The 12,695-nt window shown below is 45.6% G+C and overlaps 1 protein-coding gene across 3 annotated transcripts in view; it reads right to left on the bottom strand.

The window, feature by feature from the left end:
* Cdc14b (cell division cycle 14B) overlaps positions 1–12,695 on the bottom strand; it is a 79,599-nt gene that overhangs the window by 47,951 nt on the left and 18,953 nt on the right. For 2 of the 3 annotated variants that reach the window (XM_051151140.1, XM_051151141.1), the window contains exons 2-3: positions 3,655–3,745; positions 2,986–3,061 (exon numbers count right to left, since the gene is read on the bottom strand). In XM_051151140.1, coding sequence (XP_051007097.1) covers positions 2,986–3,061; positions 3,655–3,745 — 167 coding nt within the window. Of the gene's footprint in view, positions 1–2,985; positions 3,062–3,654; positions 3,746–4,841; positions 5,464–12,695 lie in introns of those variants that run through there. The other variant, XM_051151142.1, reaches the window with a different exon arrangement.

The following is a 12,695-nucleotide window of genomic DNA, read 5'->3' as shown; positions in this document are numbered from 1 at the left end:
TCACTCAACAGTGCCATGTTTTTCTGAGGAGATATAAGATCATGGCATTATCCACAACTAGTGACATTGGAAACTATAAATGTCTCAATGTGAAAAGTCAACAATAAACCATGGCTTCCTATATCAGGAGATGTAAGAAAGTGGAAAAGTTGCCTTTAGACTCCCCATTTGCTTGAGATAGAGTCTCATTAATAGCCCTGGCTATCCTGAACTCATTTAGGTAGACTAGGCTAGTCTTGAAGTCCCAATGACCCATCAGCCTCTGCTTCCTAAATTCCAGGATTAAAGGCATTCACCATCAAGCCTGGTCTATTTGCTTTCTAAAAAAAATATCTAATCCTGGGCTGGGGAGATGGTTCGGTGATTAAGAGCATTTGCTGCCTTGAAGAAGGCCTGGGTTTGATTCCCAGCACCAACACTGCAGCTCACATCCGTCTGTAACTCCTATTTTAGGGGATTAGATGTACTCTGACATCTGTGGGCACTGCACATACATGGTACAAAGACATAAATGCATGAACATACATAGTCCTAAAGCCACTAGTTAGAAGAATATACAACAAAATCAATCCATGAGACAGCAGCTGAAAGGCCTCTTTTTATTTTTGTAAGATTTATTTATTTAATGAATGAATGCACTATCTGCATGTACGTCTGTATGCCAGAAGAGGGCAGCACATCGCATTATAGATGGCTGTGAGCCACCATGTAACCACAGGACAGGAACTGAACTCAGGATCTTTGGAAGGGCAGCCAGTGCTCTTAACTGCTGAGCCATTTCTCCAGTCCCGAAAGGACTCTTCTTAATTTATGAAAATCTGTGTATAATTCTCTACGTATGTTATAGTTCAACAGGAAGTTAAAAAGAAAAGGAAGCTGTCATCACCCAGCAGGCCCCCAGTGGTTCTGCACTAATGTAAATGAAATGCATCAAGTAAGCCTGGAACAGACTACGCTCAGTATGTGTGAAAGCACTACTGATCTCACTATCCCATGCTTGCTTGAATGTTCTGGTGTCTCTACCATCAATCAGTTTCCGTTAGTGGTTTATATGGATCAAGAGACCAAAATTGATTAAAAACAAAAACAAAACGTAGCTAGCCACTGGCAGCACAGGCCCCTCTTCACCAGGGCACTCTGAATCTCAGTAACTAAGTGGGCAGTGAGGCTTCAGGCGGGGTGGTGCTCCACACCTCATCCCTGCCTCCAGCAAATCACTAGACAGGAATGTGCTCATTTCAGGTGGATGCAAAGAATAAAGTCTCCAACAGGCTGGGAGTGAAGGTGCATGCACAGGTGCACGTATGTGGAGACTCACTCTATCAAAACTAAAGCACAGGAACAGTAATTGGGAGGAGAGGGGATTATGTGGCCTCTTGGCCCGGCCTCTTGGCCCCCTGACAACAAAGGACTGCCACTGACAAGTGGGAAAGAGTAGGGAAACCGGAAGACGGAAGGCCATGGATGTTGACTTTACTATTAAGAGGGCCTGGGAAGATGTCCACAATGATGAGTAGTGAATAGAGGTGATGCTCAGGAGGGAAAAAAAGTATCTCTCTTACCCATAAACTTATGACGGTGTTAAGCAAAAATAAATGGTAGTTAATCCATTGATAATTTTTTCTTCGGTTTTAATTCCTGTTAACAAATTCAGTATTTTCTACTTGACAGTTTATAGTAACAAATTATTTTGTAAAAATTGATACACGGTCTCACTATGTAGTCCTGGCTGGCCTGGAACTCACTACGTAGATCAGGCTGGTCACAAACTCAGAGATCCACCTGCCTCTGCCTCCAGTGCTGAGATCAAAGGCACACACCATCATGCACCCCCAGGTATTCCTTAAATGTCTGATCAATAATTCTAATTTTTTAAATGAAGGAATAGGATATGTGTTCAATCAGAAGAATACACTGTGTGTCCTCAGTGACACACCGCTGATCTTGGGTTCTCCTACTCCCATAGGTGTAAAGGGTTGAAGAGTAACTTGTGCAGCATTATGTGGGTTTCCAGCGCAGAGAGAGCAGAATCTGCTTTTTCTTGTCTATTCATCAGCTGCCTTGGGAAGGGAGGCAGGAAGAAAGATGGCCAAAGCAAGGGAAGACTTTCCTTGTCTGGCTTCAGTTCCAAGGTGGCCAGGTAAGAAGGGATGTAGCTAAGTAACTGCCTCTCACTTTGACTTAATATTTGCAACCCAAACTAGAATCAAAGAACTCAAATATAACCCATTCCATTAAATGTAGAAAACACAAGTTACATGCGTTGGTGTATCCGTGAGGGGATTCAGGCACTTGTAGGCCAGTCTGGGTTGCACAGTAAGTGTGTCTCAAAGCCCAGAAGAACCTCTAGGAAACAAATATATGCAGTATTAAGTTTAGGGGAAAAAATATTTTTAAATGTATTCTTGCATGCAAGTATGTATGTGCTCTATTCATTTGACCAGTGCACACAGGCCCGAAGGGAGTGTCAATCCTCTGAAAACTCCAGGGACAGACAGTCCTAAGTCACCATGTGGCTCCTGGCTGCTGAGGCATTTCTCTGGACTAAGAACTCTTTTTTAAGTACATATTCTAAGTACCACTACAATGAGAAACAAGACTTTAGAATCCGACAGTGTAAGTCAGTCTCAAACAGTCAGTGTATGCCATATGAGCTCACAGCAGTCCTCCAGAGCGGTGAGACCACAGGTGCACTCCACCACTCCAAGACATCCTAAAACACACTTCAGTAGGCAACCAGTTTCTTGGTAAGCCTCTTCTGTTTTCTAAAACTAAGATCTTGATGTCTGGAGCAAGCTTGGCTTAAACTTGGGATCTCCCACCTGAGCACACCTGGCCTCCAACAGCTTTGTTTTGTAAGAGGAAGCATTTTTTTTTTTTCAAATTTTGAATTTTTTAAACAATTTAAAAAGGGCCAGGTCTTCTTTGTTCTGCTCTAACACACTGCTGAGTGAGCATTTCAGTCAAACCCTGAGTTAAAATTACCTTGAGCTTCTTATTTATCTTGCAACAATATCTGTAAACCATTGCTAGATTGAGTGGTCCAAAATCCGCGTAGAAGCTTTAAAAAAAATAAATAGAAACAAGTATGCATATTTTAGCTGTTCTGAATGTAAATGCTCCTAAAAACAAATTATGCCAAGAGGACATCCAGCAACCCAAACTAATACTGGCCAGATAGTTCTTAGGTTCTGCCCTGCTAATACTAACAGAAGGACTATTCTGGTCAGCAAGGCCGACTGAAATAGGCAACAGGTAGGCTAGAGTTGTAACCCATCAGTGGTGAGCTCAGCTAGCATCAGACCTTACTGCCCTCTCCTAACATGCCCCGCCACACACACACATGCACACGCACCAGGTATAGACTAACTCTAAGCTCAATTAAGAAAACTGTTCTTGTATCTATTTTCCACTAGCAAAACCAGTGTTTTTACATATTCATATTTCACACAGCTCTGCAGTGTGAATATCAAGTCTCAGTGTTTATATGAAGGTTCTTTGTTTCCTCAACGATCTACTTTATTACCAAGAATCTGAAACATCAGAGATCATCACCAGATACATGATTTTACCAAGGCTATGTCATCTGACACACACCCAGAGATCCCCATCAGAAACTGTACAAGTTTTGGTCTTTTACGGGGCAATACTTACTTCTCATACTCAAGTTCATTATCTATGTTGAAATAGTGTTCGTTTGCTGCACTCTTTGGTCTGCTGTTGAGAATGGCAAAACAAAGGCGATCTGAAATGGAAAAATTGCAATGTTCTTTTCTTCAAGTTCTTAAAAAAGTGCCCCACGTCAAGACCCAACTCTTTTCTGATGAACTCAAAGATGGGTTTTGTTTGTTTGTTTGATTCCCCCACCCACACGCGCTTCAGATGGCAGAGGTGACCATGGAAACAGTCTCTTTTGGTGAATATCAATAAATAAGCAAGAGTTTTTAAAAAATTGCCTCAATCTGAACAGGTTTCCACAGTGGTAGGTGTTGTGGTACTATTTTGACTTCTGGAGCAAGTAAGACTAAGAAATCTCAGGGAACACGGCATGTGTTTGATGGCTAGCCTATAGCCACGCATCAAGTTTACGAGCGCACACAGGAAACTATCTTTTAAAGTAAAACAAAGAATGCTTTCAATACTGCTGCTTACAGAGAAGGACAAGACAAGAAGTGTTATCCAGTTATTCTCATGGACGTGGTGTTTCTGTTTTGTTTTATTAATTTGGAATTATGGCTTTGTTTTTCTTATGAAATTCTATTAAAAACCAAAGCAATGGGAAGCCAGACTGGGATGGAATCAGTGCTGCATGAGTGTAATAGTCAGAGCGCTATGGCATTCAGAAAGAAGGGCAGTAGTGTTCAAACGCTCCGCCCTCCGCCCCCACCCCAGGAAAAGGCAACACCTACACCCCAAAACATGGCAAAAATAAAGGACACCTCTAAAATACTTAATATTCTTTTCAGAGCAATTTGCTAATGGTAAGAAACGACGTACTTTTCCCCTAATAGTAATTTAAGCTTTTCTTTTCTATCTGCATCTCCACTCTTAAAACTGCTGCACACATGTCCTAGTAAATGCAGCTACAAACTTCTTGAAGCAGCTCTCAGACAGGCTCACTCTTTCCAACCACAGATGACCTTTGACCTGCAGTACTCAGAGCTGGGGGGAGGGGGGAGAGTTTCACCGCTTTGGTGGAGAGGGTGTAGGACACAGGGGTCACAAGCACAGCAAGGCGTCAGTTCGCCCCAAAGCCACTGGCCCCAGAGGGGAGGCCGGTTAGGCTCCGGAGGCAGCAGCATGCTCTTCCAGCCAGCCCAAGTCCTGCCCTGAGCACTCACCTCGGATCACCTCGGCCACCCGAGGGGTCCTCGTGCCCTCCCAGCTCATGACTCCAAAGCATCTGGAAGGCAGGGCAGGAGAAGGAGCCGGCAGGTCCTGGGTGACCGCAACGGGATGAAGAATGCAAGGGTGACCACACCCCCGAAGTTTATAAAAAACAGTGAAGTTTAAAGGGCCGCGCCCAAGCAATGGGCACGGCAACGCCCTGGCGGTTGACAAGCAGCAGACTGGGAGCCAACCCCGGAAGTCCAAACTCTTGAGATGTCCCCGGGGCGGCCAGGAGCCAGAGCCTTGCAAAAGAGGCCAGGCCCACAGGCACGCACGACCAGAGGTCAGAGAGAGACCTAGCCCACGAGCACGCGCAACCAGGATCAGCTGTCCCGCAAAGGAAGAGCCCAGACATACAGCTGTCCTGCAAAGGGACCGATTCAGCCAGCTTAGGGACAGCTCAAAGCCCAGCAGCCCGCATGACCCAGGCACGCGTGATGAAGGATTTAGGGGCCAGGCCGGCGCCAGCCTCCGCCACAGACTCGGGACTCCCGCCCACCCCATCGCCGCTGTCTGCCACCAGGGGGCGCTGCGTGGCCCACACAGCTGAGCGTCTCAGCTCTGACCAGACAGGCCTGCAGCTGGACTCTGCACCACCACAATTTAGAAACTGCAAGGTAGCTTAGTCCCGAGTTGGGCATAAACATAATCCCAGCACCTGAAGGCAGAGGTGGAGGACGCAAGAATCAATAGTTCAAGGCAGTAAGTAGGGGCTAAGATGACTTAGCAGGTAACGGGGCTGGATCCTCAGTGATACAAGCCTGATGACCAGAGTTTAATGCCCAGAACTCTAAAAATGTTTTCTCATAGTAAAGTAATTCCAAGATGCTCTTAGTAAGTCCATGACTGACTATGTACTCAGCTCCCCTGTTCATGAAATGCACTGGCAACTCTCCCACTAAGACTTATGAAGAGCCAAGCATAAAGCTCCAGCCACTCCCAGCTGGGCGTGGTGGCACACACCTGTAATCCCAGCACTCTACAAAGTGAGTCCAGGACAGCCAAGGCTACCCGGAGAAGCCTAGTCTGGAAAAACAAAAACAAACAAACAAAAAGCTCCAGCCACTCGCTCTCAGTGGAAAATGTCTGTGCCTCTAGCCAACTGCCTCTATGTTCTTACCCTCCCCTCCTTCAGTGACTGTTGTGTGACTCCTGGGTTTATGCCCACTGACTGAGAGGGAGAACGCAATGATTCCCTGTCCTTTAAAGCAAGGAACCTTGAAACTCCACTGGGGGGTCTGCCCAGAACGTCTCACACGCTCTCTGGCTATGTGAAAAATTCGCATTCATATGCTAGCTTCAGCTGGAGATGTAGCTCGGTGACACACAGCTTGCGCCACACACAGAACTTTGATCCCCAACAGCACATGGGTATGGGGTCCCACGCCTGAAATCTCAACACCTGAGAAGCAAACCAGGAGGACCAGGAGTTCAAGGGCATCCTTGGCTGCATAAAAAGTTCAAAGCCAATCCAAAATACACACGACTTTAGTTTCAGGAAAAAGCATAGCTCAGTGCTACTCAACAGTAAAGGCATGTGGCTCCATTACCAATGCACGCAGGTACACACAGAGGCATGCACACACATGCACACGCACGGGCACACAGACACCCAGAGACACACATAGGCACACAGACACACACACACACAAGCACACACAAAGACACACCACACACACAGATACACAGACACAGAGACACGACACACACAGACACACACACACACACAGACACACATACAAACAGAGACAGACACATGCACACACAGACACATACACAGTCTAGCAAGACTCATTTTAAAAAGCATGTTTGGTACTTAAGCTCAGTCCCCCCCCCCATCAAGCTCCTAGCTATAAATTACCAGTTGAATGGTACCAATCCCAAAAGTAGCAGTCTTACACGTGAAATATAATCTGCACAAATCAAACCTGATCTCTGAGTTCACTCTTTTTTATACCTGGCAGAACTGGTTGAAAATTGGCTTTCAGTATAACCATAGCAAAGGTGAGTGTGTTATTGCTGCTGCTGCTGCTGCTGCTGCTTCTGCTGCTGCTGCTGCTGCTGCTGCTTCTGCTTCTTCTTCTTCTTCTTCTTCTTCTTCTTCTTCTTCTTCTTCTTCTTCTTCTTCTTCTTCTTCTTTTCTCTTCCTCTTCCTACTCCTCCTCCTCCTCTTCTTCTTGGTGGTGAGGTGGAGGTGAGTGTTATTAAACTCTAGTCATGATTTTTCAGACATGACTGCTCCCCCCCCCCCCAAAAAAAAACCCTAAAAGCCAGGCGTGCATTTGATTTTTAACTCATGTAAACACAGACTTATCTGGAAAGAGAATCTCAACTGAGGAGCTGCCTATGGCAGATGGTTCTCAGCCGAATAAGAAAGCAGGCAGGGTAAGCAATGGGCACAAGCCAGTAAACAGAGTTCTCTGCTTCAGCGCCTGCCTGCCTGCCTGCTTGCCTGCCTGCCTGCCTTGGTGATAGTTTGACCTGTGAGTTTTAAGCTACAATTAACCCTTTCCTCCCCAGGTTGCTTTGGGTCATGGTATTAATCACAGCAACAGAAGCCTAACTACAACCCTGACTCAGGTCAGCAGCAGCAGCAGGAGGACAGGGAGGGTGTGATCAGATTGTCTCACTAGCAGCTTCCATGCCCACTGGGCATAATGGTCAGAGCTGACCCACGTCACAGAGACCACACACTTGAAGCAGATAGATGCTCATCTAGGGTTGTGAGCCAGGAACTTTAACAAATTCTTATTTTTCTATTTAAGTAATAATTTCAGGGGGGGGGGATAAGTCAATATTTACCTTATTTCAAAACAAAGACTTGCCTGAAGGAACACTTCAAACAAACTTCACTTCAGACCTTCTTAAACCATCTTCACAGGAAACCAGTTTTCCCATAGAAAATTTAATGTTAACCTAAGTAAAACATGGGTGTACAGCCAGGCAGTGGTAGCGAACACTTTTAGTCCCAGCATTTAGGAGTCGCTTGCCTTTAATCCCAGCACTCAGGGAGGCAGAAGCAGGTGGATCAATGTGAATTCAAGGCCAGCCTGGTCTACAAAGCAAGTCCAGAACAGCCAGGGCTACACAGAGAAACCTTGTCTTGAAAAAAAAATGTATTTTATTACAGTCATCAGTGCTGAGAACACATGCCATTTTACATATTTCACATAAATACATAGTACAAAATGGCATAAATAAGTTTGCTTCAGAAATTGCCAATTCTGCCCCAATCTCAAGGCAAAATTTATTCAAAGACTTTTGTTTGTTTTAACAAGCCCAAGTCAGCAATTTTTAAAATCATTCTACCATAACACAACCCAAAGATAGAATACTTGACACATATGTTCTGAGGATGGCAGCAGAAAGCATTACTAAACGTCTTTGCTTTCCATAATTAACCAGAACATTACTGTGAGAGGAGAGAACTGCATGTGCAGCAGAGCCCTGCGATCTAGAGGCGTTCAGACAGTGCTGGTTAACACAGCATGCAGAGAAGTACGCCAGGTGCCAGCTGATGTGCTGTGCACTCAGAACCAGGGGCACAGTGAAGCCCGTCAGGCCGCAGCATGGGCAAGGGTGGCCAGAGCACTCAGCCATTCTGGTTTGATTCTGAGTTCCTGTCTGCTCACTGCACATCTTAGAAGCTTTTTACTATTACATCCAATCACCAGCTCTATCTGAGGTCACATCCACAGACCAGGGAAGCCGAGCCTTTCTTTATCAGAAACAAGGTCTAATTATACTTTAACTCCTATGTTTAAAGTCTCTCAAAACAACAGTTTGGACAGATCACAATTTTTCGGTCATCCTAATAATCTTCCGTTAGAAAAACTCAGAAAGATTTAACAAACACAACTATGCTAAGGTCGTGGTGTTTTTCTTCTGTGGCACACACAGATTAATACATCTGCATTGGATTTCCAAAAATAGAAACAGGGCAAAAGACTTGAAGATAGATGACAAAAGGAAATAAATGGCCTGGAGCTCATGAAAAAGAAGCATTCAAAATCAGAGCAATGCAAATTAAAATCACAATCAAGTAGCACTTCACATCTACCAGAGTGGCTAAAATTAGAAAAAACAATACTACTCCTGGGAAAGAGAGAGCCATCGGCATATGCTTATACTCCTAGGAATCAACTAAAATAATATTAACATCCATTAACACAGAAAAATTTCAAGGCCAGGCTGGTGGCGCACACCTTTAATCCCAGCACTTGGGAGGCAGAGGCCGAGGCAGAATCTTTGTGAGTTTAAGGCTGGCCTGGTCTACACAGCCAAGTCCAGGACAGCCAAGGCTACATAGAGAAACCCTGTCTCAAAAAAAAGAAAAGAAGTGTCAAAGTGGGAATGTGACAGTCCTGCAAACAGGACTTCCAGGTAACAAAGGTCTCAAAGGAAAACTGCAAGCAGGGAAAGAACATGCCCGGCTTCCCTGGGCTCAGACCCAGGGACAACTGACTACAGTCATGTCCCACAAGGCATGTACTAATCAGGCACATTATTCTGTAGAACTGTCCAGAGCCCCTTATCCAGCAATGTCCTTGGGACTTTCCAAACACCTGCCCCAACCCAAACTGCAAAGAACACAGTGTCGCTTAACCTAACTTAATAATGTCAACTGACCTTGGATCCACTTCCTCCTCACAGCACAAAACACACAGACACACACATAGACACACACACACAGAGATACACACACACACACACACACACACACACACACACACACACACACACACGCTCTACACTAAAATAAGACCTTACGAGAACATCCTTTGTTTTCCCTGGAAACAAACATCAGTCCTCCCAAGTCCCTTTTGCCAGGACAATCCAATTCTGTCCCTTTCTCTGTCAACCTGGCATAAACTAGAGTCACTGGGGAAGAGGACTCTCACCTAAAGAGCTGTCCCCATCAGGTTAGCCTGTGGTATCTGACACTTTCTTTTAATCGCTAATTGATGTGGAAGGGCCCCCGCTGTGGGTGGTGCTATCCCTGGGCTAGCCTGGGCTGTGTGAGCAAGGGAGCTGAGCCAGCCAGTAGGCAGCATGCCTCCACGGTCCCCGCTTCAGTTCTTATGTCAGCTTCTGCTCTAGGTTACCCTAGATGGTGGGCAGTGGCCCTCCCCTCCCCAAGTCACTTTTGGTCATTGTGGTATCACAGCAACAGAGAAGCAAATTAAAACACTCTGAAGCCTAACCTCACGTCACCCCTCCCTAATCCTAACAGAGAGGGAGACACAGAAAAGAACCCTACACACCAGTGCGGAGGGTGGAAACTGGTAGAGCGTGAGTCAAGAAGCACCCAACACTGACCTCTGGCCTCTACGCCCACCTGTACATATCTGCATGCTAACTGTCCACATGTGCACACATAGACACACACAAAACCCCATTGGAAATGTTTAGCAGTTTCTTGCAAGTTAAGTTTCCCTTTGATCTTGCCACCCTACCTCTACGTATGTACCGGAGGGAGTAACAGGAGAGAAGCAGCTGGACTGGAACACAAGCACTCACAGCAGCTTTGCTACAGACAACAACTAGAAGCAGCCAAGGGACCATCAGGAAGAGAGCAGGGGCTCCCCCAGTGGAACACGACACCAGCCACCACCAAGGAGAACAAGTGCATGATGCTCACACCAACACCTGCAGCGCCGACCTCAGGTGCAGCCAAGTTCATGCTGCAGGATTCTGTACTCACAAAGTTCTGTCACAGGTAAAACAAAAGCAGACTCAGAGACAGAAAGTGACAGTGTTCGTGAGTGGATGTGGGGACAGTGGCTCATGAGTTCACACACTTGATAAAGCTCAAGCTATACATTTGATTGCATATATGCTGTGCTGTATAATTTCAAGGAGCTGGAGGTAAGAAGGCAGCTTAAGAAAGAATCTCAGGGGCTCGGAGGTTGAAAGCACTGTCTGCTCTTCCAGAGGTCCTGAGTTCAATTCCCAGCAAACACATGGTGGCTCACAACCATCTAGAATGTGATCTGATGCCTTCTTCTGGCGTGCAGAGGTACATGCAGGCAGAACAAGATACATAATAAATATTTTTTAAAGAAAAGAAAGAACCTTAGGGGCTAGAGAGCAGCTCATCAGTTAGGAGTTCTACTGATCTTGCAGAGGAACTGGAGTTTGGTTCCCAGCACCCACATCAGGTGGCACACACACAACCACCAGCAACCCCAGTGCCAGAGGATCTAGTATCCTCTTCTGGCCTCCAAGGGTATCCACGTGCACATGGAAATACAACACACACACACACACACACACACACACACACACACACACACACAAACTTAAATTTTAAGTTAAAAAAATAAAAGAATCTTGATTACTTTGGACTTGTGAATAAAAGTACCAGCAAAGTGTTCTACATTGAACAGCAATGAAGGGTAATCTCAACCTAATTATCTTAAGACCATAAATAATAAATTATATTGCAACATAAAAATAGAAAAGAAAATACACTGAGGACACAGGAAGCCAGAGGTTGGCTCCCCAGAACTGCCTAAAGCTGGTGAGGGAGGTGAGCCTGTCCTCCTAGCACTCGGGCAGTGGTAGAAGGATCATCACAAGTTCAAGTTAGCCTCAGCTGAAGTCCAAGTCCAAAGCTAGCCTAGGCTACCGAGACCCCGACACAAAGATGTACCACAAAACACAGTTAAGGACAGGAAAAAAATAATTTAAGATACTTCAAATAGTATTTTTATCTGCCTGGCATGGTGGTGCATGCCCTTAATCCCGGCACTTGGGAGGAAGAGGCGGGTGAATCTCTCTTGAGTTTGAAGCCAGTCTGGTTCCAGGGCAGCCAGAGCTACATAACAGAAACTTGTCTCAAAAGTAAATAAATATTTTTATAAGTAAATATAATAATAATAAGCATTTTTACCTATTTTCAGTCAAAACTGTTTGCTCAAAGTAATAATAGTAGTAAAAATTTAAGAACAGGCCTGGTGTGCTGAGGTCTCACAAAGGCAAGTTCACAGAAAGCAAGTGTTCTCTGTGGGGTGGAAGGTGGGGACAGTGAATGGTAGGGACTGAGCCGGGACCTGGTGCTTGCTAGGCAAGTGGGCTGGCTACCCCTGAGCTACATTCCCAGTGCTTCTAAGCCATGTTTTCTTAGGAAGACTATCTGCTCTTCCTGACATGCCAGCCCCATTTTATTTATGTATTTAATATTTAAAAGGTGAACTAGATTAAGAATAAGGAGAAAAGGTGGCTCTGCTGAGGACAGGCCATTCAGCTCCAGCTACACTAGCTTTGCTCCTCAGAATTGCACTCCAGAGAGCCGTCCAGCAGTCCCTCAGCAGAGAAAAAGCATCTGAGTCTGCTGTTTGTTGGTCGCTCTAGCGCAGAGCAGCAGGCTTGCAGGCAATAGGGCTTTCAGTTCTAATTTATAACTGCTGCGAGGTGAGAGACCCATAGCTTCCCTGGCACTGTGGAGGCCTTTGATGGCACTAAGCCTCCTCACCTCAGGGATACCCTACCTGGCACAGGCACACAACAGGCACTCAGCCAACACCTGTTTAATGACCAGATGGAAAGACAGGTGAAGCTGAATAAACGGAAACCTATGATAACCGCATAGACCCCCCCCCACACACACCCCTCACCATAAGGAGTGTTACCATCTTGGCAGGAATGGAAAATTCTAGAGACACTGTAGCCTTCCCTTCGGATATCAGACTATACAGACCAAGAACGTTGAGAAATCTCATGTTGAGAAAAGGGAAAGATTGAAGACTGGTGACAACCAGGAGGAACTTTCTGGTAACAGGAGTGCCTTTTGGGAGAAACCG

This window comes from Acomys russatus, chromosome 9 (assembly GCF_903995435.1).
Source record: "Acomys russatus chromosome 9, mAcoRus1.1, whole genome shotgun sequence".
NCBI classification, from domain to species: Eukaryota; Metazoa; Chordata; class Mammalia; order Rodentia; family Muridae; genus Acomys; species Acomys russatus.
This window is presented reverse-complemented; position numbering and strand designations above follow the sequence as displayed.